General features: G+C 37.2%; 1 protein-coding gene across 2 annotated transcripts in view; it reads right to left on the bottom strand.

Annotated features, from left to right (window-relative positions):
- The window catches only part of PPP2R5C (protein phosphatase 2 regulatory subunit B'gamma), a 71462-nt gene that overhangs the window by 31223 nt on the left and 14121 nt on the right, over positions 1–26118 (bottom strand). The window contains exons 2-3 of one of the 2 annotated variants that reach the window (XM_058807613.1): positions 23103–23262; positions 11059–11182 (exon numbers count right to left, since the gene is read on the bottom strand). In XM_058807613.1, coding sequence (XP_058663596.1) covers positions 11059–11152 — 94 coding nt within the window. In that variant the 5' untranslated portion in view covers positions 11153–11182; positions 23103–23262. The remainder of the gene's footprint in view (positions 1–11058; positions 11183–23102; positions 23263–26118) is intronic. The other variant, XM_058807612.1, reaches the window with a different exon arrangement.

The raw sequence follows: 26118 nt of genomic DNA, 5'->3' as shown, positions 1-26118 counted from the left end.
TGGATGAAGTATCAGGTAATCAAGCCTACCCATCTGCTGTAAGCAAATGCACAGTTTCCTTAAACACACCCAAACTCCACACACCAACCCCTAATTTTAGTCAGATACTGCTCTGAGTCTGAGTAACTTGTCAGTCAATAGTACCTGTCACACATCCGTGATAAATACAATTCAAAGAACACTCAACTGCCAAAATGTAAAATAACTCCGTTCCTTCTCCAGAGCCTGTCAGACTGCCTCCCCCTCTCCTCACTCCCTGTGCATTTGCTAAACCTGGGGGCTGCTGCTTGCTTTCTGCTGGATGCCAAAATTGGTGAATTTAACAATGACACTTAGAATAATCATTAACAGATATCACAAGCTGGGTTTTGTGTAGGCTTAGAAATAGATTACACAATAGATTACAAAGCAGGAAGAAAAGCTCCCCCCAGCTTTTCTGTGAACAAACCTGATGTGTTTCACACTCCAACGCAACCTAAAGCAAATACCCAGTCCCCACACAGGAACTCTGGTTAAAGTTATAAGCATATCCTTGCTTGTCTGAAGCAAACATTTATTTTGATATTAACAAAAACTTCCATAAACCTTCCTTGAGGACAACCCTGGTATAGTTTTCTAAATTATCCACTCTATTTAAAATTAGAAATAGGAAGGGCAAGTCTTTTCTCACAGGAAGAGCTTAAACAGCACAGGTCACAGTGAGCCTGAGATGCAAACTAAGATCCTGAATGGCTGATCAATGCCTAAATCATCCCAAACTGTCACACATCATTACAAGATATGCAAAAGTGTTTCACCAGAAATCAACAGGACTTTTGTGGTTTTCTTGAGAGCAGTTTCTTAACATACTTCAGTAGACAGCAAGCCTATCTCTAGTACAGGGTGGTTTTTGTATGTATCTGGGTTTGTTTTTTTTTTTTGGGGGGTGGGGTGGGGTAGGGTTTTTGTTTGGTTGGTTTGGGTTTTTTCTTGTTTGATTGTTTGGGATTTTTTTTTTTGTTTGTGTTTGATTTTTTGTATCCACTGGGAAAAAACCTCCAATTCAGTGCATAGTTTTCCTCAATGATCAAGCAGCACACAAACAATGATTTGGTAAGAAAATAAAGAAATATATTTAGAACTAGGTCAGTAAATTGCTTAGCAGTCAATGCTGGCCATGTCAAATGCTAAGAGCAATTATGAGCAGTTCTCTGTTAGGAAATAAAAACTACTTTCTAGCAAAGAAAATTCTGACTCAAACAAAGTAGAAAGCCAACTATGCCCATTTAAAAATACACGCTTTCAACATCTAAGAACACTGAATACACAATATACCTGCACGTTTTTCAGGAATTATATGCATAATGATTTCCTATTTAACCCAAAAATTATTCCTGCATAATCCAACATTATTTTCCTCACATCACATTTGTCTGAAAACATACACATTTGTTCAACAGATGTCTTCAGTCTCTGGTCAAACTAATCTCCAGCCTCACAAAGGAATTCTAGCAAGAACTGAGAATGCACCTCTTAGCTAAAGTGTCCCTATTGCTTGGCTGCCAGAAAAGCTGACACTCTGCTGATAATTTCCACTCCTCTCACACAGGAGAAAGAGTGAACTGCAGTATGGAATAGATTTAAATTAGAGCCTCCAAGAAATCTGTACATTTACAGGGCACAAACAAGTTGATTTGCTGTATTAGCTATGAATCCAAGATTGACTCCATACTACATGTCCAGAAGTCCTGGACATGTTAAAACATCTTACTCCCAGCACATTTTTCAAAATATTCATTATTCTATTTATATTTCCCCTTTTTAACAGAAGATTTAATATGCAATGAAAGGAACTTGTTCTAATTTCTTCCATTTAACGACAAGTTTTGAAATGCTTTGTTCCTTAAGATACATTAATGATTAATGAGTTTCCAATAATATGAAATAAGAAAAGTTATGCAGTGAAATACAGGCTTAAAACTTTGCTTTTGAGAGGATGTGTAATATTCTGATTCAAAAGCCATAAAAATCTTCATTTTCTACTGGGACAAGAACAAATCAGTTTTTATTGCATGCAAACAACTTTAAGACAGACCTCAAAAAACCTCAGTGGATCAATTTTTGGATTTTAAGGCACTTTATACAGATTAGATGTAACAGGAGCAAAAAGTATAAAAATATTATAGGAATAGGTTAGAAAAAAAGATCCATTGTTACAACTAGTTTGTCTGGAAAATTTTTTGAAGACAAACTTATTACACCCAAAGAACAGACATCACATTGGTTTTTTGTAGGCTTTGATAATTTTGTTCAAGTTTTCTTTCCAGTATGAGTAAATGAACACAGGACACCTTTGAAACATCATGGGCGCTGTAATACATTCATTTTAAATATAAAAGTAGTAACAGGATTTGGGTCTAGAGGCTGTGTGAAACCACACAGCTGGTAGATTTAATCCAAAATGCAAATTAAAAAACTTCTATAAAAATCTTTAAAATTAAAAAGTGCTTCAAATTGGTAGGCTTCTAGAATCAGAAAAGTCCCAAATGAACATTTTTTAAATTAGTTTTTAAATTTTAAACTTCATGTATAATTTTTTCTTCATGAAATTCAGCTCATTATCAGTAACAAGAGCAATTATGAAAATTGACACAAAACTGTCACTTCCACTACTGATAACAATGCAGAGTCAGATCCCACCCCTAAGTTTAACTACACTTTTATTAAAGAAAACTGCATTGTCAAGTTATAGCAGAAATGGTACCAATGATTTGTATGCACATTATGTGGAATTGATTAAAGGATGTGCATATGTGGCTTTAAAACATCATGTACTCCAAGTGCCATTTATCTCAGTTTTATCACTTCAGACAGGGTGGTGCACACAGCTCTGTGAGGCTGCTGAGACTCTGCTTTACCTGTGTGAGGTGTCCACCCCCAGCACAAAGGTTAGAGCACAGAAGCCACCTCCCCCAGATGAACATCTTGTCTACATATGATGCAAATAACCCTGTATCTATTGAATATCGCTGTGTGTGGTTTACAGCGCAGTTTCAGTAGCTAATTACTTGACAGCACATGGAATTAATTTTACAGAAGTCTAAATTATTTATTAGAAGCTTCAAACAGAAATGGAAATAAAAATTTTCCACAGAAACAGATGACACTTAATTTTACCTTAAAATGTATTTCACATCAACCACCACAAAACAGTGTGAATAAAAATTTGAGGGCATCCATTTTTGCTTCCTTGAAAGGGCATGCACATTACTCCATGAGTCAGTAAAAGTACTGTAAAAATTCCAGCTGACTACCTTCCTACAATTTCATGGTATTTTTAGCTCAACAAAAAGTCCCCTCTAGAGACGTTTTACAGTCATGCCCTCAGATATTTCACATGCAGTGTGAACACTTAACATCCTCACTGTTTCCAGCAGAAGAACACGTACATACACTCTTCATATTGGGGTCTATATGAAGGTAAAAACAACCCAAAAAAGTCAAGAAAGGAGGAGTGACAGAGAACAAAGAGTAAAGGCAGTAGCAAGGTAAAATACACTCTCTGATAGAAAGTGCTGCATGGTAAGTGGAGAGTTAATAAGCATGTCACCATGTTAAAGGCAGCAGGAATAATACTAAATAACCTCCTTTAAACTTGCTTTTGGTCAAATATTAAAACCACTCTGCATGAGTTTCTTTGGTATATATGTTAAAAAACCATCAGTCTATGTCTGGCAATGTCTGAATGTCCTTCCAAAAGATCTAGCAAAACAGTGCAAGAAGTAATACAACAACAGAGCCATTTGTACCAATATCAGTCCTTTGATAATTCAGGTGATTATCTAATGCTAACATATGAAAGTTTTCATAATTTGATATATACAAGAGGCCTAAGTTCATTAAGAACAGAACTGCTGTTTGTCCTTGAGGAAGATGGCCTTGGTTCTATTTTTTGAGGCAACACTTTTAGAAAGGAACAGTGGATGGGTTTCAAAGCTAACAATTAAGTGTACAAGTCATTAGGCAATGTTAAACAGCAGCAGGCTCAGAATTTTCTAGGAGAAGTTGGAAACTTTTGGCAAGATGGATGACTATGAGCTCCAGGAGTCAGGCCATGTACCTGTGGAGGAACATAACAGCCCAAACACAAGGTTGATACCTGTTCTCACCCCTTCAGGTTACCAAATTATAACTGGCTAATGGGGGAGAAAAGGGAAGAACAAGCATTTTCACCTCCTTTAAATCTCAACTGAGGTTTATCCATTAGATCAAAACCCAACTATGACCTGCAAGCAGGACAGAAGGTGCGTGCTGATCATGGGAAATTCCATTTATTGGACTGGAAAGACTAAAAAAAGTTTTGAAGGTCCTTTGCATGGAAATATTTACAAACAAGCCCTCCATTTTAAAATTTAAATTCACTCAGAGAAGTAACACAGTTCATCACTACTATGGAAGCATCTCAGAAGAAAATTAAGATGTCTCCTCTATCCACCTTTCCTCCCAGGAAGACTGCTCACTTCTTACAACAAAGAGTGGTTGTATTGACTGATTTAAATGTGCTAAAGAATTAAAGAAAATTAGGATTTAAATAAACAAATGTGCTCAGACTGAACAAGTTCACCATCCTTAAAACAGCTGCTTAGGTGGATGGTGCAAGATGCATTCTAAGGTGTAGATTATAGTTACACAGAAAATACAGAAGGAATAAACCAGATTAATTTTTTGCTGCAGAAAATACTAAGAGGAAAAACCAGTATCATGAAATGTGACTTTGAGGTTTTTTGGTATGCTTTTATAATCAGATTAGGCTAGCTTCAGAGTATAATAAAATATTATTACCCTCAAAAAAGCAAACTCAGCACATGTAAAGGCACAGCACATGCTTGAAATGCATCAAGTTCTTGGAAAGTACTGGAAATTTGGTAAGTGACAATTATCCTGGGATTTTTGTATTTTTAACATAATGTTGTTATAATACAGGAAGATTACTACAAACATGTTGCAAGGATGTGTTAGAAATGACACTGTTCAACATTTTCATAAACACCACAGAAGATGAACAGCAAGGTCACACAGTTTGTTAAAAGCTGTGCTCTTTGTCAATTCAAACTTGTCAAAGAAGGCTAGAGAAAAATCTCACAGTACTGAGCAAGTTAATTCAACCTATTAGAGCTTTCCAAAAGCTGATAAATGTAAAGAAACGTGGGTGAAATAGCTGTCTGCGTACATTTATTAATTCTATCTTATTCAGAAGGTATGGACTGCTGCTGAGCTTCTAACTGAAGATTTAGAAATGAATAAAACATTCTTTTAGCATGCCAGTGTTTTTAATACTGCATGCAGTTCCAGTCACCCATCTTTAACAGTTTGCTAAAACATGGTAAGAATAATTTAAAACACCATTAACACCAAAAACTGTGAGTTAACAGAAGTAAAAGTACTACTAATAGGCATGCTAGCACCAAGTATTAAAATGTTTGCCTTAGTAACTAAAAAGAAATGAAGGGGCATAAAGAGACTTTACAGTAAGAATATTGTTCTTTGAACTTGGATTAAAAAAAAAGACATTTAAATTAATATTGTAATTCTTTTATGCTACAGCAAGGTCAATAATTCTTTGGTCCCACAAGAACCAAAGAATGACAGAATCATAGAATAATTTTCACCACAAGGGACAGTCATTTCTGCTACTCTAATCCCCCACTACATAAACCCAGCTGCTCTCCAGTCAAAGTACTTCCAATTACAGAGATTTCACAGCCCCTTCTGGAATCTTGTTCCAGCTTTTAACCACTTTTATGGTGAAAATATTTTCGCCTTGTGTACAATTGCAATCTCCAGAGTTTGCCAAGTCATACTGGTTACTTTTCATTCCGCCACTGTGGATTTCTGAGAGGAGCATGGCTCTGTGCTCTACACCCTCCCATCAGTTAGTTGAGGATCAAATCTCCCCTTAACCTTCCTTCCTTTAGGCCAAACAAATCCAGTTCCTTCAGCCTCCTTTGTACATCATGAGGTAAATGGCTGCTGTTCTGTGGGCTGAGTTTGGTCTGTACTACTTCTGAAGTGAGAGCTTTGGGCTCTGCTTCCCTTTTAATTACAGAATGGATAATTTTTTATTCTTCTTTTAGCTCAGACACAATTCCTGCAAAGCAACAGTCTAGCAACAGTTTTTAGCAACTCTGGTTAGACAGAAGTATTTTCAGGTCAATTATTTTTCACGACAAACACGCAATGGATTCTTTCTAAAATGAAAGTGCCAAGCTTTTCTCCTTTAAGATATAAATTGCCCAACTAAACAAAGATCTTTCACTACCTTTGAGGAATATGCAAATTTCTATCTAAATACTCAGATATTTACATCACAGAAACACTACCACTGACATTTTTTGCCCTGAAGAACACTATGTAAAGGTGGAATCTGACATACCTTCCATGATCCCTCACACAAGATGAACAAGGAGCACACAGAAAAAATGGACAAAGTTAACATAAATCATCTTTGAAAAAAGTCAAAGCATCTTGCACAAAATCTAAAGTAACTTCAATAATGACAAGTCAAATCTGTCAAAAAACATTTGCTGCTCTGGAAGGCAAAGGAGAAGGATGGACAATGAGATATTTGAAACATGTTATGGCCTACAGGAAGCATCAGTTTGAGTTAACATAGTATCAGGGTGTTCTCACCCTTCTTCCCACACAATTTTCAGTATGTCTTGCAAAACATCTTGAAAATAACTTTTGAAAAGCATGAACAGACATTACCAGTCCCAGCCAGTCAGCAACCAAGCCATTAAAGTAACCTTTATATTCTAATTCTGCCACTGCAGATCAGAACAGAGTTTTATATGTATTTTGTTCAAAATATGTCTTGAGTTCATGGAGACATTGGCATCTGGGCTACTTCTATGGTCTGACAAAACAATATTAAGGGATTTTTGTCATCAACACCGGTATCAACACATTTTCCTAATGAAAAACATCTCCTCCCCCCTGAGAATTCATATTCTGCCTACAAAATGAATGACTATTATTTTCTACCTGTTACTACATGCTGTACTATAGTTATGGTTTTGAACACTCAACAGTAAATATGAACTGGTAGCTCTGAAGTCTAGTGGCAAACATTTACTGTTTGTCCTAATCCATGCAGCTTTTACAGCTGCTTTCTCTGACTGAAGTGCTGAGATGGAAATCAAAATGTTTCCTTTCCCCAAGCCTCACCTTGTTTTTGTGGCTCATCTGCTCAGGGCCCTGAATTCACTTCCATCACCCTGGGGTCATGGAAGGGCTCCATATGGAGGGATGGATCCTGAAAACACCATCCAGACCTGCTTCCTTCCTTGCTGTAGAAGTGCTAAATTCATGATACCTAATAACTCTCTGTGCTGTCTTAGTGTCACTTTGATTGCAAGTGGCCTGTCAATGCACAAAGATCCCAAAGGAGCTCTCCATGCAGATATCCCATGCCGAGTTCCTTCAGCTGCATTGGTTTCACAAGGTCAAGCCTCCATCCAAGATCACAAACCACAGCAGTTATTCCATGGCTGTAACAGCTGCTTAAACTGAAATTATGATTTCCCTTGAAGCCTTATATCATTCCAATACCACTAAGTTTTCAGTTGATGATGGCAATAAGTGACAATCAATTCAAGGGCATAATGCTCAGCTACCTTTGTACTCTAGAAAGACCAATGCAGCAGCAGCATAGCTCAGATCCCCAGGAGAGCCTGTTGCTGACTGAAGGCTCACTACCCCAACAGGCCAACCACTCTCACTGAGGCAATGTTTTCAGCACAAGCAGATAACACACAGCAATGGTGCCACACCACTTGCATTTAGCGTGGATTAGGCTCTTTTGGTGCTTGTTATTTTCCACCAGTGGGTCAAAAGTCACCTGCATTTCTGATTTCTACACACTGCTCTTGAACAACTGCCAACAGTCTACAGTTGTGACAAAGGGCACAGTCTTGCAGTACCTGAATGAAGAGAAGAGGGCAGCTATTCTGACACTGAGCAGGCTCAGCTGACAGTCCTGTGGCTGCTGAACAAGTGCTCAGTGCAGAGGGACACCAACCTGGGAAGTCAACACACCAGGGTGCAGACCAACGAGGCACATGACAGGACAACCACACAGCTGCAACCCAGCTGAGGCAACAACCAAGGCCACAGCCTGAGCCTAAAGCCAGCTCCTGAATCAAAGGGGAACCCCACCACGCTCACAGCTCTTTCCACAGCACTCTGACTCAGGATTACGTGGCTGCACCATACCCAAGGTAAACTTGAGTACAGGCAGCCAAATGAACTGCTGGAGGATGGGGTATTTGTGGCCATGACACCTCCTACCCTACAAGTACCCACTGCTCCTTCCTTTGGTGATGTTGGACACAACAGTGTCAGCAACGGCAGTCAGTAAAATTCTGGCATTCTTATTTCCTATTCACAGGACTTTAACATAATTTTTAAAAATCAATTGCATCTTTTTCCAACTGTGTTGCTTATGTAAAGCTGTAAGCAACCCAGACAACAAAGTTCCTTACAGTTCAGGATGCACACGACAAACAATGTCTGGAATGATATTGTTGCTTGCTAAAAATTTCCTTTTTATTCTGCAAGCATTACATATTTCATATGATCCAGGTACAGAAAGTGCTTTGGAATTAACTTTATAAGTAAGAGTGCAATTTTTATTTTCAATTAAGTACTAACAGTTTAGTCCACAAGGCTTCACATATTTTTTAGAAGCAAGATTGAGTTCAAATATGATACCTACACCATCTCAAAATTTAAAAAAAATTATGGAACTGGTGCTTAAGAAATTTTTTTTCTATTTCAACAAACGATATCTATGAGAAACACCCAAGGGGCTTATGCCCCTACCCCCTGTCCTTGACCTTGAAGTTTTAGCTCTTACAGTTGCCAAGAGGAACACTTCTACTAGAAATTTAATCCTATATTACAACAGATGATGCAAAAGGACAACTGTAAAAGCAGCATGCATTGGGACAAACAGTAATAATGTGTCATTAGCCTTCAGAATTACCAGCTAATTTTTACTGCCATTAGAGTTTTGTATGTATTGCTCTGACAGGCTTCGTTTTAGAAGCATCAGTAGTGGTAGCATCAGCACAGCTGGTGACATGAGGCACGCATAAAAAACCCAAAGGAACTTCTGAGGTACATATGAAAACCCCAAAGGAACTTCTGCACACTTCAGGGTGCATCAAAGAGACGCTTTGCTCTCCCAGTGTCAAGCAACTCCTCTGGGCTATAATATCAGAAACCCATTCTATTTCCTGCCACCTGAAAAATGAAAAACAATCAATCTCCCAGTAATTCTTTAATTGCTTACAAGAAACTCTACTCTCATAATCCACTGAAAAACTGTAACCAACCAAACTGAAAAAAAAACTTATCACCCAAAAAAACCCTAAATCACAGACCCTTTAACTTCTTCTTTACTACTATATTATTCAGTGCACCAAAAATGTAGGTCTTGGGAAAATAAATTCCAGAACAGTTTCTTAAAATCCACGGTTTCCACAATTATGTATTATTGTAGCAAAGGCAGGATAAGGACTTCAATGACAAGAACCTTGTTATCATATTGAGACAAAGGATTAAGGAAAATCATTGCAATATTTCATCATTCTGATTCCAACCTTTGTTTGTTTTTCTAACTTGAACCTTTAAAAGGTGGTGCTTTTCCCCTTCCAAAAGGCAACACCTATCTGAAAATGAAGATGATTTGTACAGAGTGCCAAGCAAAGGCTTGTCCACAGGTCAGGCACCTCCATTTTATTCCCTTGACAACAAGCATAGTCCCTATTTGAAATCAATGGAATTTTACTGCATTTCCTCCCCAGTCACAGATCAAAATTAGTTTTCTAGAATTCATCTATTGCCACTTCAGACAGAGCAGGTTATGGCTCTTTTAAAAGTTAAAGAGAAATAATGATTTTTAAATACGTGAACACCCATGTTCCTACTTAAAAGAACAGACTTCTGAACAGTTGGGGTTTATAAACTTCCAAAGCAAAATTTTTTCAGGGTATGGAATATTAATGAAAAAAAAAAATTTCTTTCCAGTACTGACATCTAGCCTATGCCAGTGAAAGCTGAGAAGCAAAGAATTAAGAACGGTACAAGCTATGTTTCTTGCATATAAATACCATTGTTCAAGATGTGCTCATCCCAGCTAATACATGTTCTGCCTTCATAAAGTTCTAAACCAGAAACACCCTACAGCAGATATTAAAAAAAGGCCTGGTTGCTTAAAAGCCAGCTAAAAAATACACCCAAAACCCCCCAACACAATGTAAAATTTTACTACGTAAAAAATACAGAACAAGAGATACACACTCGATGTACAGAAGCGTCATACCAACATGTATGTTCAAATTATAGAAAATGTAATTTGCAATACACTAGTTCTACACACCCAAAAGAACACATTCTGTGAAGAACTGAACATTCAGAACTGCACAACACGGCAGGCACACAAGAGCTTGCTTGTTAAAGCCAAACCACATCTCTTCTAGGAAATGCCTTCTAAATACATAAAGGATATTTTCATAGTAAGTGTCACATCTCTTTCCCCCCTCCTTCTCTGACACTTCCAATTCTTTCACAAGCTGCAGTGCACATTAAGGCAGCTCTATCCAAACAATTCAAACAAAAAAAGGCTTTGAAGCACACCAAAGGTTTGCCCTTATTCTCTAGAAACGCTATAGGGATAACTCGGCTCTTCCCTGCCCCCCTCAGTACCTTTCTGGGGTAGTGACTTCACATCCTTTGACATCAGCACAGCTTGGAAGGGGGATGGGAGAGTTACGGCAGAAAGCTGTAAAACCTGCTTTTAACTATGTATGCAATGCCACCATGAATTCTTAAACCTTCCCCGAACACATTTAACAGAAAATGGGTTTTGCTCTCCGCCGGTTTTACCGCGGCTGTACCAAACCGAGAGGGACTGAGCTACAAAGGACTTCCTGCTCCCCTTCTCCGAGCTCCACAATAGCCATTTATTCGCTCGTCAGAGGGTCGCGATTCACTCTCGCACGCACAATAACTCACCTCTAATATGCAAAAGGGCCACGGGCTGGAACGGCCCATTGGAATTGGCTGCGTCAACCACCATCCTGCTGCCAGCTCTGTTACATGTCAACATCTAGGCTCCAGCAGGCACGGCACTGTATTCCTTAAGGCAAGAAACCAGCCTCCATTTTAGTTTAAAAAAAGACAGAAACTGAAGCGCTCTGCAGCTGGAGGGAACTGGCTGGGGAGTGATGTCAGCGGGCGGGAGGAGCCCCATTGGCCGACGGCTGCAACTTCAAATGACACCGAGGAGGCCGCGAATGAGCGCGGCCGGTGCGGGGCTCCCCCCGCGCCCGCCACGGCCCCGCGCCGCCCGCGGCAGGGGCGGAGCGGCTGCGGAGATGACGGCCCTGCCGCGTTGGGTTCGGGTTTTTTATTATTGCCAGGATGATCTCATTGCTGCTGTTGTACCCCCGCCCCCTCGATAATATTCAGTAGCACCTGCTAGAAAGAGCGCATGCAGTTTTATTTTTCCTCATTCCTTGGCCTTTCCTTCAGTACGGTTTCTCAGGATTATCAAACCAATGTTTAATTTAACCGTGGAAAAACACAGCACTGAGGGTAACATCTACAACTTCAGCTTTCAAGGGCCATAACAAAAGGTAGTTGGTTTACAGTAAGATACAGGTCCTTAGATTATTACTGTTGATTTAGAAATATAAAACCGCATAAACATTCCTTGCACTGTTTCACCACTGGTTACTAGTACGTACATAACAAATAAAAATGCATATATATGACAAGCAGATGAAAACCTCATGTTTCATGCTGAATATGTCTTTTAATCTAGAAATGGACCTGGATACTTCTATCAATCTAGAAATGGATCTGCCTTCAGTTTATGTTAATGTTTCTAAATTTGGATATTGCACAATACTGGTTTTCCTTTCTAAAAAGATCATTAATTATAAATAACTTTTAAAACTATTAATGAAAAGTAAAGAAAATTACTAAGAAGCAATATATAAGCACATGGAAGCAGTTTTCCTGCATAATCTCGGAAGTACAATAAAAAAGGCATAGCATAACAATTTCTGAACTTGTTAGTTTGATTATTTAAGGTACTTACAACAAAACTGTGAGAAGCCTTTTTTTTGGTCATATGAGACTTGCACATTTATTTTTACAATGAGCTATTTGAAGGACCATTTTGTCTGCTGGGAGTGATGTTCAGAGAAACTGGCACTGTTACTTGTGCTGTCTCCAGATCTGTCCTTCTGCCCAAATATTGTATGTCACATACTAGTGCAAATGAGTATGCAGATTACTGAATCTATGACACTGTCTTAATTTATATCTCAAGAAGAAAAATTTATATGCTCAAGAAAGAAAAAAAAAGGGTGCACATCAGAGGACACTTTTTGATTAAGTAACTTGCTGATGAAAAATTGATATAAAAACAAATTATAGGGCATATGTGTACCTGGTTAGAAAAATTACATCACACTACAATAACGTACTGTCAAAGGTGAGTTAGAGCTGTACTGAATATTATTCAATTGGTGAAGGGAAAAGACTAACTGGGATATAAAAAAGAAGAATATCATCCATAAGACACACAAAGAAATCAATTGGATTTAATGATTGCTGACAAGGCCCAATTTGAAGTAGTACATTCTGGATGTAAACCTGATGAGAAAGACTAAAGACAACAAATCTTTAAAATATTACTTAGTTAAAAAAATAAAGCTCCTGTTTGATGTGGTGTGTAGGTTGTTTGTTTGTTGGTTTGTTTTTAAATAAAATGGACTTGACTGAGAATATCCAAGTATTTTAAAGAATAATTATGGAGGTGGAAGGAATTAATCTTTCTACATTCACTACAAACAGTAAATGCATTCTACCTCAAAGAAGATTAGGTTAGAAATTAAATCCTCTCACAATAAGCACACTTAAAAAACAAAAAACAAAAAACCTGCCAAGTTTCTAGTAATTTAAAAAATGACCAAACATAATGTGTGACATAAATGTAGTTCATCCTGCTTTTGACAACATCAAAACAAGCCACATGAACTTTTTAGACCTCTTCTCTGAGACTACAAAGATTCAAATCCTTTGTCCTTACAATGTAGGCAAAACCAGGGAAGGTGTATCCTCAAAAATGTCATGTTTTTTATCTATATATCCCTTGAGTATACCTTAGAATCATAGGATCATCAAGGTTGGAACAGACCTTTGAAGTCAACAAGTTCAATGTGAGTTTTAGCCTTTCAAAATAAAAAACTACCATAGACATATGCCTTTTAAAAAACTAGATTAAAACCTAGACTGACCTCTAACAGGGTTTTCTACAAGATTTTGATGGATGAAGGAAAAAACAAAACAACTTGGGTATTTTCTGAAGTATTTTCACATGCAGGATCTTGTAGCAAATTCTGTTTCTTTTCCTGATATTGAAGCAGAATTAGATTATTTTATAGTAATAAACCACAGTACAAAGTGGCAAAAATAAGGTTAAAAATTCCAGTTTATCTGGTAACTATATATTTAAGAACAGCTGCTCTATCACTCCTCTCTACTCATGTCTGCTTTAATGGGCAGCTGCTGCCTCTGTCTCTCTGGAACTGCTTGCAAAGATTAAATGGCCAGGAAGGCTGTCCCTGTGGCCATGGACACAATTTCACAACAGAGCAAAAAGGGAACATTAGTTACAGTGCCATTTCCTAATTTATACATAAGCAGGACTTTTATTGTTGGAGGTTCATTAGCAAATTTTAGGTAGTGGTTTAAGAGTCAAGCCCCCTAGAAAATTCTTCATTAGAGAGTAAATGTGACATTCACAGAACTAGCAATACTATTGGCAGATAGGACTCAGTCACATTCAGGAAGTTTTCTTTTGCAAAAATGTTCTCATTCCTTCTTTTTTTCTGGACTCTGTTAGGTCTGAGTCCAGTACTTTAAAAACCACACAGAAACGGGTTAAAATACCCATAAAACAGTGTGTTTCTGGTGTAATTCTGACAGGACACTAGTGAAGCTGAAGTACTTTGGTCTTCATTAGACCTTTTGCTGGTTAACAACATCTGCAGTTTTCTCACCATTGTACAGATTGAGAGTACATTCTGCTCAGGAGGTTTTTATACACTCCCTTTGTTTCAGTTTTAAAATATTTGATTTGCCACCAAAGGAAAATATTTATTTAAGTTGAATTATTATGAGCAACTTCATTTGGGAAAAAAATTGCAAAGAAAATTGAGTTAGGAATTGACTTCCTAATGGAAGAGAAAGAATATTAATGCAAGTGGAGCAGAGCTAATGAAGATCAATGGGAGGAAGAAGAGCTTACTTTAACAAATTTATGAAGACATTTCTGTTGTAAGAAAATGAAAAACAGTATTAACTTCAGCTATTGATTTTTAGAATTAAATGAACAAAAAACCATATTGACAATGTAGCAAGACTGTAGCTATTACAGGTTTCCTCTGAACCCTACTCATCACTTCCAACTTTCCAATGATGGGAATGAAGGAAAAATCCTATAAAGTTCTCAGGATATAACTGGTTGGAAGGGGTCTTACAAGCAGATCCTTTAGTTAGGATCCAGCATTATAGCTAATGAATACTCTTTACACTTGGAGGCTATGTGCCACTTTTTCAAAAACAAACACTCCATTTGGGTTATTGATTTTAAAAACAACCACTCACCCTGCTTCTCATCAGCCCACAACACATATAGCAAATTCACGTGCCCAAAGGTTGCCTTTATTTCCATTTTACACCACCTACTACTCTAACTGAATTAATGGCAGGAACAACAACATAATATAATTAAAATTGCACAAACTTCTACTTATATGAAGACACTTGGCTTGGTTACCTCTCAGACTGTATGAGTTTTCATTTTTTGATTGAGAGAGGAAGGGAAGATATTGAGTCTGAGCTCTAAGGTTACTAAAGACACAATTGCTGAAATTGCTATTCCTCATCAACCTAAGCCAGCCTTGCTGCGGGGCCCCTTCCTGCACTCCTTTCTGCTTTACATTTGAAAATATTTTGCTCTCATCAGACCCACAGCTGAGCTGGTGTAGTTCCCTAAACCAACAGAAAGCCACTTTATTGTCAGGTTAGTTTTCTGCTAACCTAGACTGTGTTCCATGGCAGTCTAGGCTGAGCTAAACCTACAGGAGCTATTGCTGCAATCCCCTCTCTTCTGAGGCTCAGGTGCCCAAGTGTCTGAAATTGCTGTACAAGGGCTCTGCAGCTGCATGGCTGAACCAGATTAGGAAACTGAGCACAGTTAAAATGAGAAAAGGGTGAGTTTGAGCCATGTTGATTCCATTATCTGGCCCACCAGACCCAAAAAAAGCACAGGAATAAACATGACTTGCTTTTTCTGGTACAAGCGATATAATTTACTTCCCCCCCCCCCTCCAATCATAACCTACACTAAACTTACTGTTCTCATAAATGATGTCAGGCTATAAGAAAATGGGGGTCTCATCACAACCCTGAACAGTGACTTACTCAAAGACAGTAACTTTGTTTTAGAGAAGGAAAGGTACTGGACACTACACTTCTAGAGGAGAACCTGCAGCAATAAGAAGGATATGGGCTTCTCCTTCTAGGTTCTGACTAAATCCAAGGACAGCCAAGAGGAAATTCTTCAGGGAAACAGAGGCAGTAAACACCATGTTAATACTTAGCTATCAAAAGAAATACAGAGATAAGAAAAAATACTTACCTGGATAAATGAAAGGGATATGAACTGTCCTGCAGCTTCCTTAAAAAATTTCCATAACTCAAGCATGGCAAAAGACAATTCCTCATTGAAAAATTTATAGTATTCACTCCTTCTAGTACAGTAAAATTTGGTTAAAGAGGAATTGGTAAATGTCTCTGACTGGATTTCCTGTCTCTATCTGGATTTCCTCATATTTGCACAGTCACTGTAGCACACAGGTTCAACAGTGCCAAGTTTTCCTTCAATCAATCTTGTATACTCAAGAATTTTTGTGAGTGGGGACAGGAAGAAAAACCAGTAGATACTGGTTGAGTTTAGAAAGCTGTATAAGACCATTACCTTAAAAGAAACCTGTTTTTAAAATAGCATTGGTACAAAAAAGTAATTCCTAGGGTAGATAGCAGAAGCTCATTTCAAATACTGGCACACTACTTTAATCAAGCCCTGTGCAAAATCCACCAAAACAACACCAAACTCACTGTGGCCTTATTACATAGGTCACACCTATCACTTTTAAGAAATAAAGTGTAAAAATAACATTTAAAGAGTAAAAATTTGAGACCAGGCTAGTTAACCAACAACCCTGATTGATATTCATGTGTAAAAATTCAATGTTTGATCTCTAGAGGTCTTAAGAAGAAGGAAGTTCAGTGCAGCAGCAAAAATGTGAAGGTCTGATTATAATGAGGATCTATGCAATGGAACAAAATGTTCCTTTTGTGAATGAGAGCATAATAAAAGGCATTTTAAGAGAGATCTAAATTGAATTCAGATACAGGTTAGAATCTAGAAAATAAGACAATACCACATTTTAAATCCTATTTTTATGGATTCTATCTAAACTTCAGTGGAAACAAGTTGAGTAGGAAATGCTGCCAGTGACAGATGTAGTGCATTCTTCTAACACTTTCAGCTGCTGACTAATGAGTAGGTGTTTGATAGGGCAGTTGAAATGAAAAATGGCTCATTAATCCAAGCCTATGATTTCATGTAAAACTAGCTGAAGGAAAAGAATTCACACACTCAAGCAAAGTATTTTTCCTCTACAATCTTCTTTTTTTGGTAGTTCTTCATTTATTAGGTATCACATTTCTTAATCTTTAAAATGCTACATAGCAATTCAGACAGGATAATTTCTAAATATTTAAATATTAATTACTTTATAACCACTGATAGATCGTATGTTCCTGTATGAACACCAAACGATTGTCAGCTTGTGGTTTAAGAAATGTATATGCTAACCACAGACATTTTAATGATTATTTTAAACATCTACAAGAAAAATCAGTACAGGAAAGTGTTTAGGCAGTACTGATAATGCTTTTAAAGTCAAAGTTCAAGGACAAAGTTGCTAAAGTACAGGACAAAGAGCCCCCCCAGTTCCTTCACATGATACAATACATACATCCACTGACAATACACACATTCAGCCATACTCATACAGGAAAGAACAAGCTTCTGCAGTATTTTCCATTATGGACTTTTTGTTTGTTTCAGTATATTAAATACAACAATGGGCTGCCAAAAAAACCTATAAAAGCACAAACACAGTCAGGACCAGAAGGATAGCATTTAGCACACTCAGTTATTCCACTATAGCTCACATATGAAGGAGAGGAGAATGATCTGTTTCACAAAACTGCATTCATTGATATTTTCCATGAGAATTAATTTGTTTTGCCTCAGTGTCTTGCCTTTTAAATGAATTATGTATTAGGGTAAATTATATTTTATAGCAGCATTATCTTGTTTAATCTACCATCTTACTTTGCATAAAATACTTTTATCTAAACAGGAATGCTACCACCTTGCAGCTGGACACAATTCCTGAATTGCCATGCATGCACATAAGAAGTACAATTAAACTGGAAAGGCCAAAGTACTGCATATTTGTCCTCTAATAAATTACAAGTGGCAGGAGTAGGTTTCTGCAATGAAAGTGATCTTAAGCCTTGAGATCTCCAGTTTCAGCAGCTTATATGAAAATTGCTCCTCAAAACCCCAAAGCAGCCCATTAGTGCCATGATTCTCACAAATTCTATTATATGGCACACATCCAGTCAGTCTCTTTTGTATCATGAAAACAGAAGCTAGTTTTAAATAAACAGGTAACAGACTCTGCTTAAGTTTAAATGTATTCCAATAAGAGTTTGTAGAAACTATCAACATATATGGTTGAATTTCTCTGCAGTACCGAGAACAAAACTTGACTTGCTTTCTCATTTACTTGATATCAGCTTTGCTTACTTATTGGTACTCTGTGCTTGAGAAAAACACAATAATTTTACATTTCTGACTTCTTGAGCAATTCTCACTTTTTCTTCCTTCCTCATGGTTTCAACAGTTTTATCAATCAAAATTTGGTACAATTGTTTTTTTAGGTATCAGACTCAAACTGAAATCACCTCTTCTGCAACTTTGATTCATGAGACTTTAATATTTTACAGATGATGAAAACAGAGCTATCTCCTACACAGCCATTTACAACTTAAAAACATTAGGAAAGCTTTAATAATGCTTGCCTCCCTATCAGAGTCCTGTATCACAGGAGACAAGTTGAGACACCACCCTGATGTTCTTTTACACAGAACAGAGTCAGAATTTGGCAGAGCTCTGAAGTCTCTGCTTGAAGAAAAACAAGAACCATGCTCTCTGCATGAAATGTGCTCAGAAAAATGACCTGTCATGTTCCTTTCTTTTCCACCCCCCCACTTTTATTGAGTAGGTTTTTTTTTGCATTGTTTTTGGGTTTTTCAAATAGATATGACTAATAGTACTTCTGATGTTGAAACCATGCTAAAGCAGAAACTGACATCATCAGAAGATCAAAACCAGGACTGATCAAAATGTGTGGTAAGATCTTAAACAACAAATACCAGAATCTGTTTAATCCTATCACATGCAGATATTCTACATTAAAAAACCAATTCTATACTTCTCAGCACTAAAAGTCACTACACATTCCTCAGCTGTCAATGTAGCTTATTTCTTCCTACCTTCATAAAAACATTTATAAGAATATTGTATCCACATGTTTGAGATCACAAGTCCAACTCCAAGAGGCAAATAGTAACTTTTAAAATAAATTGAGAACTGTATTTGAAAATAAAAGCTGATGTCCAATCTCTGTTGTATCTAACAATGTTCACTTTTATCTGAAAGAACCTCCCAAACAAAACCAACAAAAACTTTCGATCCCAAATGCACAAACTGAATCATGACACTGCATCCCAAGAGGCCTTTATATGGCTGTGAAAGGATTTTACCCAGCTTTAAAAAAGTATATATGAAATTGCTACCAAAAAAGCATATTTTTGAATCATGCCCAAATTTACATATGCATGACTAACATATGTTCATTGGGAAAGTTTGCAACGTTTCGGAATATTAAGTAGTACTGACTTATTTTTTCAAATTTGTTATTCTAGAACTGACAGGGAACATTGCTTTTAATGAGTATTACTGGAAGGTTAAAGTCGGATTTGTGACACAACTGTATTTGACAGTACATGAAACATTTTATCCTATTTAGGGTGTTTTAGCATTATATTTTTAAATTCTCATTGTGACATTTTCTTACATATTGTCATGATTCAGACTGTATCCTTAAAAATCTTAACACTTTGTACAGTCATTTCTCTATTTTACAGTTTACTACATTTACTGTTTACTAAAATTAGCACATTCATGGAAAATAACTTACAAATACATTCACCTGTTTGCACAGTTAGAAATCTCACTTACTATGAAAAAATTACCAGAAATGTAAAAATGAATTCATAAACCTGAAGTGAGCATGCAAAAAACACAAACTCTCTTCACTGTGTCAGTGCTCAAGTGTGCACAACCTTGGATATGCTACTTTTAAAATATATTTACATAATAATATTGAACACTTACACTGTTTATTTCCCAGAGAACACATTTTTAAAGTTTTAAACAATTTTAACTATTTATGTAATTCTAATATTTTATATTTAATATACTGATTTTAACATATCCTAAATTACTATTTGCTTTCTTAGGAAACTAAAAATTAAGAAACTGGTATGTTTCTGAAGGCTGAAGCACCCTTTGCCATTTATATTTGATATAAACAAAGCATTAGTCTGCAAGCTTTCAAAACACAATAAAATAAAACAAAACACATCTTTAGGTCCAGTGTAATTTTTTTCTCAATTAACAATTTAAAACAATAATCAATTTTCTGTAACTTAAGTACCTGTACTACCAATGTTAGCAAACAAATAGAACTGGATAAGCAGAAATCAACAAAGCACAAATTTAATGGCACAGATATTTTTTTTTGGTGAAAATAGGTAAGATCTTTTCAAGATGTGTGGCACTGTTCTGAAAGCACTTCTCCAGAGATACTTTAGGTTGTCTGTGAGCTACCTGTTCTACCCAACTAAATCAGGTTGCACTGCACTGTGCTGCAGGGAGCATAACTAGTTTGCAGCTTTGCTCATATGTGGATCTTGATGTTCCACAAACCAATTACATCAGAGACTTCTCTTTTCTACATTCAGCTCTCTTCTTAAAATCCCTTAATTCATAATCTATTTCCCTTTCTTTGTGCATTATCTGAGCTATCCTGCTCCTCCATTTCCTGGATAATCTGAGGGTGCATAACATAAGTCTTAAGTTGCTCCAATGAACACAAATCATATCACACTAATACCAGTCACCAGGGCACATATGCTGGAATTTCCAGAAGCTTATCATCAGCACTTTGGTATAACACCCAAGAGAAAGTTTGCAGCATGCCTGAAGATCAAAAAGCTATTTCTTAAATAAGAAATCTTGATGAAAAGCCACCTTGGCAGCTCCTCCTTTCCCTCCCACTATGTCAAGTGATTTGCTGACCTCATCTCCAGATCTGTGGCACAGAAGAAAGGTGGTTACTTCACCAATACCACAGGTCATTTAGATCTTACCAGTTACAAGCTTCCACATATCTCATATGGACTTTAAAGTATGCAAAGACAACCCCATTCTATATTTTGTGCTTAAGATACAGTCTCATGTAAAGTACATCACACCACACAGTAGTCCCTGAAACTCTTGTAAGAAAATACACACCTCTTGCTCTACTACAGACAAAAGAAAGGTTCCCCAGGCACTGTAGCCATAGAAATGCAGCCACCTGTTATGAGTAACAGGAGTTTGAAAGCTGGTTAAGTGCAGCTAACCTGAAGGAACACTATGTTCTTCCCAGCACTTCACAGAAGTCAAACCTGTCTTAATCATTTCAGTCCTTTAAATTATAGCCTGCCAGTCCAATTTAACTCCTGACCAGACAGAGACATTAAACAACACACAAAGATATCCAAAATGAAAGTTTCCCAGATTCACTTGACCCACTAAATGCACATTAAGTCAAGTATCTCTGTATCTTTTAGAGGAACAGCGTGACTGGCCAACAGTATCCTCAGCAACGCCAGCAGGCTGGAATTACATCAGGAGTAAGCACATGCAGGGAGCACAGCCATTATGCAGACATCTGGTGTGAGCCAGGAGATTGGTACAGCTTGGTAACAGAGCTACTACTGCCTTATCTAGTGAAAGGTGGCAATTACTACCCCTCAGTGGATCAACAACTGCACCAGTGCTCCATAACAAAGTCTGGCCCTTGACAACCTGGGGACACACACAGCACCAGGGAGAAGCTCAAGATCTTTTCATTCCTTTCACCTGAGCATGGGGGAGTGAGTGATTGCAGACTCAAGGCAATTACAATGCACAATACTCCTACCATTTCTTCACAAATAGGTACACTGTGTCAAAAAGTGCTAGAATGCTCTGAGAAAATACCTCAGACAGTTTATAAGAATTTTCTTTTTTTCTTACTCCTCCCTCCTCCAACTACAAGCAACATTCTTCTGCATTTCACTGGCTTAGTGGTTTAAACTGCAACAGAGCCAAGGCAGAAACAGATTTTAAACTTCACCTTCACTACTGCAGGATGAGTTAGTTTTCCCCTGTCCCATCTGCACTCATTTTCCCCATTTCCAGCTCTCTGTCCATACTGCTTCTAATTGCATGCTCAGTTCTGGTATCCCTGAGCTGCAGTCCCAGTCACTGCTAGAACCACTCTATTTAAAATATGACCAAGGAACAAATTATATTCTTTTTGTCTGAGTCTTTGAACAAGAGGTTCTGTATGCATAACTTCTTATAAAAATCCCTACTTTAATTTAGTATCTTTTGCTTATGTCACTCATGCCCTGGTTGTCACAGCTTGTGCATGAACCTTCTATGTCAGTTTAAAAGACAGAACTTATTATTCATAATCTGTGCTGCTAAATAGTCTTATTAAAAATTTAATTCATATATTGAAATGAAGTTTCAATGAAGCAGTAGTTTAGTCTTGAAATATATTAAACAGCATCTTGTCTATAGGCTGCAAAATTAATATGATGGACAGTATTTTAGATTCTTTTTGTAAATACAGTATCTATGTAAAGAGAAAAATCTTGCAATCTCATTTGATCTGAATGAAATGTAGTCTAATTCAGACAGGCTGGGAAGCAGAGTTCATTTTCAAGAAACACTAATTTATTGTATTAAGAAAATGATGAATGAAGGAAAGAATATAATAATTTTTCCCATAATTTCACATTGCCTACACCGGTACTACTCAACATTTCAGTGATCTATTAGGCTTTCACTGGCAATCTTGAACTCTTGAACACTGTAAAGCAGTATACACTGCTTTTTTTTGTTTCAAAACTGCCTTTTTTTTTGTTTCCTCTACATAAGCCTTCAGAGCAAATAAAAATGATAAAAGTTGGGTTAGTAAGAGAAGACCCATCAATGATCATCATCTTTTTGTCACAGTTGGAAGTAAATATAAATCTAAGAGATAAAACAAGCCTTAAAATCAACAAAGGAAAAATTCATATGCACTAAAAAGGCACCACTCTGCCTGACCCATGCTCATGAAAAACAGACCCATACATAGTGATAGACCAGATCTTCTAACAGTATCAAGAGAAATTGTAGCACAAATGAAGCAAGGTTTGAGCACACTGCTCTGAGGACAGATGCCTAATATTATGCAAAAAGATCCCAAATAGTCTGCTTTTATGTGAGATGAGTGAATATGCTGTCACACAGACACTGCCTATACTGATTGCCAAGAAAGCAACATACTGGAAGCCCTCAAGTGGAGATCAAACAAAAGAAAAAACCACCCAGTGCAAGTATGTGCAGTTTGCAGATGTGCATACTTGATGTATTATGTATGCTGTCCAGATATTAGAAGTATGACAGCTGAGGTGCTTCTCAATCTCATGCCCAAACTTCCCCACAAGAGTAATTCCACTTTGGAAAGACATACCTTTTAAAGCTGGCAGTTTTTGAAGCTCCCTGTTATTGCTAACATTAAACCTTGAAGAACTCTGACGCTTTTCCTTCTTCACTACAGTCTGTGGTGCTGGTACTTTGATTTTAGATAGTTGTGCTGGGGGAGGAGCACTATTTGACTTTTTGTTTGACACCTGTTTAAAAAGAAATTAAAGTAGTTAATTACAGCTGGACTTAGAAATAAAAATCTTCACAGCAATGAATGAAGAATGAATATGCTTTTAATGAAACTATTGTATCCTTCATCCTCTGAATGTATTGCCACCTATTCTGCTCATCTTTTCAGCATTTATTTCTGTACTACAGCCCTCATACAGATGGGAATAGATCACCTTGATATATGCAGTAGCCCATTTATTTGAAATTACCAGACAAGTGAAAAGATATTTTCAAATAATGTAGTTCCTCAGCTACTCTCACCTCTCCCCACATGAGAAGTCCAGGTCTCCTAGGTATTTAAGTTCATCTTCACAGGGACCAGAGAAATTTGTCTGTTTACAGCAGGTGAACCTTTCTCTGCCTATTCATCCTGTGCCTTGCTGACAGTCCTAAGCTTGGCCAGGGCAGTCAGGCTTTGATACAAAGTTAAAGGAGTGAGTCTTACTATTGTAGTAGCTCTAACAGCTTCAAAAACATGGTTTACTGCCTACTCAAAGCAAGCTGCTCTTACTGTAATAATTCTTACTAGATTGTCACTGTACCTCTGTATGAAGTTTATAACATAAATCCAGAAAAATGGTTCCCACTACAGGTTTTCAGTTTGTTGTTATTCCACTGACTACACTTGCTCTCTCTCAAGCTGAATAAAATGCATCATTAACAAAAGCCTGTCAGAACTTGTGGTGCTGCCTTTCTCATTCCTTTTTTTTTTTGAAGGAGGAAAAGCAGGTTTAAAGGAACCAATAGTTAACTTTCAAAATATGAATAATTTCATGACATTCATTACTAGAATGATAAAACATCCAGGAGTGATCTAAGCTAAAAATAGAGGAACAGCTGACAAGGACCTCTTGCTGCAATACTGTAATTCATTTTGCAGGCCCTTAATTTGCTCTAGACGTTTCTCAAATTTGCAAACTAGAAGCACATACATCTTAAAATATACCTTGGCACTTATTCCTTACAGGAAAACCACATTCTTCTCAGAAAGTGCCCACAAGATAAGCAATAAGGAAAAAAAATCAGATGGGAATGGGGTTCATGATGGAAATCAAGTTGTAACACTGGTACATTGGCAGTTTGACTTGATTTAATTAGAATTTTCTTAAGTGTTATAGGTATGAAAGCAGCTTTAGTCCTGCATGGAATAACATCTGTGGCATTTTCATAGAGATAGTGCTAAACCAAGGGAAACCAATTTTCTTCCAATGTTCTAAAAAGTATTTCCAGAAAAGCTTATCCATCAACAATTTGCATAGTTTTGTAGTGTATACATTCAGCATGCATGGAAATGTTACCATACATAAATGTCTACCTTTTGCTTCTCCAAGACTCAAAAGGTAACTCAAAGTAATTTAATTCCAATTTTGTTCTAGTAGTATGACTGGGAAAGAATATATACTTCAAGAATAGATTAACAATTGTATTATATTATACACACAGCACTTAATATATCAAGGATGACTGAGAGCAAAATTTAGGTTTCAATCCATATAAGATGACCATTTTTCAAATTTAATATTATAAAAGCAAAACCCCTTATACAGCCTTATAGAACAAATAAAGGGAGACAGTACAGTGAATATTATAAGTCACAGTTACCAAAAGCACTCTAGAACTTGTTCCAGTAAAAATGGAATACATCAGCAAATTGAAAGAATTTATGTACAAGTAATACCTGTTACATTGCATTTTTCAGACTATTTCACTTTTCAATCTCAGACACTAAATGCTTGAAAAAGCTTATGCTGAAATACAAGTGATCTGCAAGGTAATTTCTATCCATTAATTGAAATTTTCAAAAGCATTACAAACAAAAATATTAATAGACTAAACTAAAAGAAAAACAGCACTAAGAATTAGGAAGCAATAACTTACTGAATATTAAGCAATAAATGCTAATTAAGATGCATCATAAACATTTTTACTGCACAGGATTCTGTACTTTCAATATTGTTTTTGAGCCTAATGGTGTTTTTCTGAACTGGCTACTTTCCACTGCCACCTGTATTTTTTCATTACTTAGAACAGGAAAATCCATTTTCCTGTTTCTTCTATTTCCCAAACAAATTCTCATTTCAAATTAACAGGTGCTGTCATGTGTCTGCACACATGCACACACCTCAGGGAACCAAGAATTCTAAATTGCAGAAAAATTCTAAAATTAGCCAGAAGTGGTTATTTAAGAGGATGGGTAACATTTCTGACTAGAACTGTTGAAAGAAAGCATTTTTTGTTGCTATGGCAACTTCCCATCTAGAAGCGATGACTCCAGAGTAATTCTAGTCCTGAATCACTGGACCATTAATCCATCAGATTTCCTCCTCCTTCCTACACATCAAGCATGACCACCCCTGCTTTTCAGTCATGCTCCAGAAAGCTGCCAGAATCATTTCAAAGCATGATTTCAGTGCCATGCAGCTGTTCCCAATGACCTCTGCAACTGGCACTATGGTGCTACCAGGGAAGAGCTCCGGGAGCTTGTCCCCCAGAGCTTGCAGCAACATTGGATACAAGGGCACCCAGAAAGTGAGTTAAGTCAACTGAAGCCACAAAGCTCAGCAATTTCAACCACATCTCTTTAAAAAAGGCAAAGAAATTCAGACTAACAATTGTGTATTCATCCGCTAAAGATTTCAAGGTAACACGCTTTCTTTGAGAGTACAGAGATTTTGAGTTCAGCTGGAAGAGCCAAGCTCAGCTTCCTCCTCCCAGGAACAAACCAAACTACCACAGACACCACAGCTCCCAAGAGCAGGTGCTGGACACTGCCACAGCAGTGAACAGTTCAGTGTATTTCACACCAGAACAGTCAGGCTACAGACACCTTT

The sequence above is a fragment of the Ammospiza caudacuta genome, chromosome 6 (genome assembly GCF_027887145.1).
Source record: "Ammospiza caudacuta isolate bAmmCau1 chromosome 6, bAmmCau1.pri, whole genome shotgun sequence".
In the NCBI taxonomy this organism is placed as follows: domain Eukaryota; kingdom Metazoa; phylum Chordata; class Aves; order Passeriformes; family Passerellidae; genus Ammospiza; species Ammospiza caudacuta.
Note: the sequence above shows the minus strand (reverse complement) of the source record. Positions and strands in the feature narration are given on the sequence as shown.